At 43.0% G+C, this 4,569-nt stretch overlaps 1 protein-coding gene across 1 annotated transcript in view; it reads right to left on the reverse strand.

The window, feature by feature from the left end:
• The window catches only part of LOC101854816, a gene marked incomplete in the record, with an annotated part of 63,046 nt that overhangs the window by 14,465 nt on the left and 44,012 nt on the right, over positions 1-4,569 (reverse strand). Inside the window, 3 exon segments of the mRNA XM_013086376.2 lie at positions 497-650; positions 2,602-2,714; positions 3,324-3,465. Coding sequence (XP_012941830.1) covers positions 497-650; positions 2,602-2,714; positions 3,324-3,465 — 409 coding nt within the window.

A 4,569-nucleotide genomic window follows, 5' to 3' on the forward strand; every position in this document is an offset into this window, starting at 1 on the left:
TCTTAAAGCTTGTTCACTTGGCTTTATTTGGATGGAAAAAAATATCCATTTATCTTGAATACAAGTCGAGATATTTGTGAAATAAGGAGGTGGGGATCACTTGTTTTCGGAGGTAAAATTTGTGGAAAAAATGCCCGACAAAGATTAGTTATTTCCTTAGCTTAAGAGTCCGTGGTAACTGAAAATTTACATTTTTTGTGCCTTTAATCGACGTTTTTCAGGAAATTCCACACAGAAATGAGTTCTTTAATGGACATGAAAGGTGTCGATCCAGAAAAACAAAATTTTATAAAAATTCACAATCTTGCGGAAAAATGCAAGTTTCTTCACTTTGATTATTTTGACGAGAGCCTGATTCCACTACGCTGCCTCACATGTGTATATAGAAGGGTCCTGCGGCAAGAATTCCGGCATATCAATCTGCTGCAAGTAAAACTCCTACTTAAACAAAAAGAACAAAGACGAAAAGGGTTGATATTCATCCTCTGTCACACACCTGTATGGGCTTGAAAGTGTACTCCAGGGCCTCTTTTCTCACCAGCTGTTCATTGCGTGAGTCTCTTCCACTCGTCAGGAGGAAGCGGAACCATTTGCTCATGTCGTCTGCAGAGGTGCACAGACCCGCGGCAGGGGCGATGACTTCCAGGCCACTAGTTCGGGGAAAATGGTGAAATGGTATGGGTTTAACGCCCCTATCAACATTATTACGTTATTTAAGAGGCGGGGGCCTCCTAGTTCAACGTCCATCTCCGAAAGGACCAAGCCAAATGGGAAATTCGTGTAAAGTGTCTTTCCCAAGGACACAACGTCAGACCGAGCTGAGGCTCGAACTCCCAAACTCGCAATCTCACGATTACGAGTCTAGTAGCCTAACCACTAGGCTACCGACGCCACTCCACTAGTAAATGAAAGTTGTTTTGTCGTTTGTTTGTTCGTTTGTTTGTTATTATTTGGGTGGGGTGGGATGGGTGGAGGGGTGAAGATTAGTTTGGATTGGTGGGGGTGGGGGGAACGATGGGCGGAGGGATGGGTGGAGGGTGGAGGGATGGGTGGGGGGGGGGGTCAGTCAAGGCGTTAAAACAAATGCATTTAGGAGGAGCAGAATAATAAGTGAATGGATACGGAGAGAACAGATATGCAGTGTGTGTGTATAGAATGTTACGCTTTCAACACAGAGAGAGGGCAAAAAAGACACGGACAATGAAGTTTTGAAGTTCATCTATCGTCCTTATCTATCGTCCTTTGATTCTCTCTATGTGACTCTTTGGTAACACCTTTTTATTCTTCGGCATTTACAGGAACTATTTTGAGATGCAGGAGCCGTAAAACCTTTATTTAACCCTATCCGTACGCCCAGAGGTCATTTTGTACACCCGAGGTTGTATTCTTCACATTTTAGAATACTTCTAGTGCGAAGATCTCTTTGAAACTTTCAGTATTTCTCAAAAAATCATTTTGACAGACTGCTATGCAAAGCGTACGGATCGGATTAACGAGTAAATTTCCTCTTTGGAAAGTGGTGGCACAAAGTTCCCCACGTCGTATGGAAACGATAGTACGGATAGGGTTAAAGCAGAGGCTCATTATTCCAGATCTGAAGTAACCAGATGGGTGGTTTGTGCTATAAAACACTAGAAGACCCAAATTTAATAGCGAATCTTTGTGGGTGGTTGGTGGTGGGTTCTCTGGTGTGGTTTTCTCCTTCTTTCCTATCAAACAATTATCGTCTTTATCTCTCCTCCTTCTTTTTTATGTTTGTTACTGTCTTGTAACACCTCTAATCTTCGGCACTTAGATCTATATGACCTAATTGTGTTGCAAGTGCCTTAAAACGCTTACTAATCGTGAGTCTTCGAGTTTTTGGGCATTCAAACCAGTGTCGCCCACACTGCCGTCCTCCACGGTACCAACTGCTGCTCTAACAACTCACTCATACAAGAGGCGAAAAGGGACGGATTTGAACTTTAAAAATATCAGGGGTTTTTGTTTTTTTGCTGATATGTGAAGGTGGCCCTACATTTGTGTAACTTTGACTGGATGTGGGAAAGTTTCTTAGCAGTAAAAGTTTGTCACTGACTTTTCTTTTAGCCCCCCCATACCACCCCAAAAATAATAAAATCAAATCAAACCAATCCATCAATCCATCAATTAATCCATCCATCAATCAATCAATCAATCAACTAATCAATCAATAAGGGAATCTTTTTTTAGTTGTGGGAATATTTGAATTAATGTAGTAATTCTTCTTACTCTTGGAGTAGGAGGGTTGTCGGTGGGCCTACTTTTATGAGGGTATGATTACAAAATCAATAAAGTGAGTGCAAAAGATCTCTACGGTATAATTACAAAATAATAGGGATGTGGGAGATGAGTGCTCCTACAGTACAGACAGACAGACAGATAGACACACAGGCAGACAGACAGATAGACAGACAAACAGACAAACATTCAGACAGAGAGACAGACACACAGACAGACACACAGACAAACATTCAGACAGAGAGACAGACACACAGTCAGACAGACACACAGTCAGACAGACAGACAGACAGACAGACAGACAGACAGACAGACAGACAGACAGACACCATCGTTTCGCACCTGTGTGAATCTATATCGATGATGACTGGCACACCATTTGCGCTGACAGCTGGGTTGGCAAGGTCTACATCGTCTGTATCGCCAATCACCTTAGTGCTAGCCATCCGGAGAGGCTGAAACGCAATCAAACAAGCAGGAAAATCAAATAGTGTTAAGATATCTAGAAAAGTTAAGGTTCCCTCTTCTTTATTATGGTGTAGCATCATCATCATCATAATCATCAGCAGCAGCAGCAGCAGCAGCAGCAGCATTAACAATAACAACTGTAGCATTAGGAACTACAGCAACAAAGTCAATACAGAGAATGTGTGTTACATCATTATCATTACCACCACTACCACAACAACAGCAACAACATCATCTCCAGAAACAATAATCAGCAATAACAAAAAGAAACCCCAACCACTTCACTATAATACCACCCAGACCAGCAGCACCACCACTACCACCATGAAATACCTCCTAAAATAACAACAACAAGAACAACAACAACAATAACAGCAGCAGCAGCAGCAAAAATAATCATAACAACACTACCACCACCACCGCCTTCACAAACAGCAATAAAAAACAATATTTGCGACAAAAGCAAAACACAATTAAAAAAACAACCAACAACAACAACAACAACAACAACAACAGCAGCAGCAACAACAAACCAGCCCCCCAAAAAACCAAACAGCTACCACCACCACCACCAACAACATCCCCATCAAACCTACTTGCAGGATGTGCAGTTGAAGCAGATTCTGCCATGAGTCCCCTCCCAGCTCTTGGATCAGGTCCTCAATGAGCGCGAACAAAACCTCGTTGTGGACATACTTCTCTCGGAAACCAGCCACGCGCGGGGCATAGACGAGCCGTCTGGGAAATGTCAAACAGCACAGGTTTAACAACACTATTAGATTATTTAAGAGTTTAACTACTACCCCCGAAAGAAAAGAGCCAAAATGGGTGGTTGACGGATGTTCTGGTGTGATTTGCTTCTTCTTTCCTATCAAACATGTATCGTCTTTATCTCCCATCCTTCTTTTTTGTGATTGGTTACCCTCACGAAACACCTCTAATCTTCGGCACTTATATGACTTTATTGTGTTGCAAGTACCGTAAAACTAAAACTAAAAGAGCCAAATAGAAAAGTAATTCGTGTGAAGTGCCTTTCCCAGGGATTCAACGTCGGACTGAACTGAGGCTCGAAGCCTCGAACAGGCAATATCACGATTACTTAATGAGTGTTTTAACTGATATGATGTGGGCCATTGGCCTTAAGCACTGAATAAAGTTACCTCCTTGAACGTAGCACTGAACTAAGGCTCCACACCCCGAACCTGCAATCTGACGATTACGGGCAACAGCAAGGCTACCGACAAGCCGTCTGGTAACGATGGAAAACAACTTTACTTTTACTTTTACTTTCATACCCCGCTTATGCCCTTTTGGGTGTCGCGGGAAGAAAGAGACGTCTCTCTGCCACCAGCCGGAGAGCTTGGGTCAGGGGGATGCCATGGGTTGCTAGTGTTTCCCTGACTCCGTCTATCCAGGGTTTTCGCGGTCGCCCTCTGGCCTTGTTGTCATTGAATTTTTTTAAAATGTAGGCTCGTTGAGCAGGATAGTGTGTTGGTAATCGCATGAGATTGAGATGTCCGAACCATAATTTGATTCTTTGGTGTTGTATGTGATTCCTGACATCATTTGTGCTCACCATTTCTCTGATTACTGAGTTTCTAATTTTGACCCGGGAGGTGGAGACTGGACAAAGTAGGGGATTGCTGAGTTCAACGAAGTACGGTGTGGCTTTACGCCATTGAGGCGTCACGCTAGCCGTGAAGGAGAACCCTGGTCACCCCTAAAAGTTACGGGGCTCAGGTGAAAAGGTGACAGGCCTAGCAAGTCAGCAGTGGATTATTTATTGCTAAAAAAAGTAACGGAAGTGGAAAACAACATGTGATTAAAAGTAAAGCATACCCC

This window comes from Aplysia californica, unplaced genomic scaffold (assembly GCF_000002075.1).
Source record: "Aplysia californica isolate F4 #8 unplaced genomic scaffold, AplCal3.0 scaffold00460, whole genome shotgun sequence".
NCBI classification, from domain to species: domain Eukaryota; kingdom Metazoa; phylum Mollusca; class Gastropoda; order Aplysiida; family Aplysiidae; genus Aplysia; species Aplysia californica.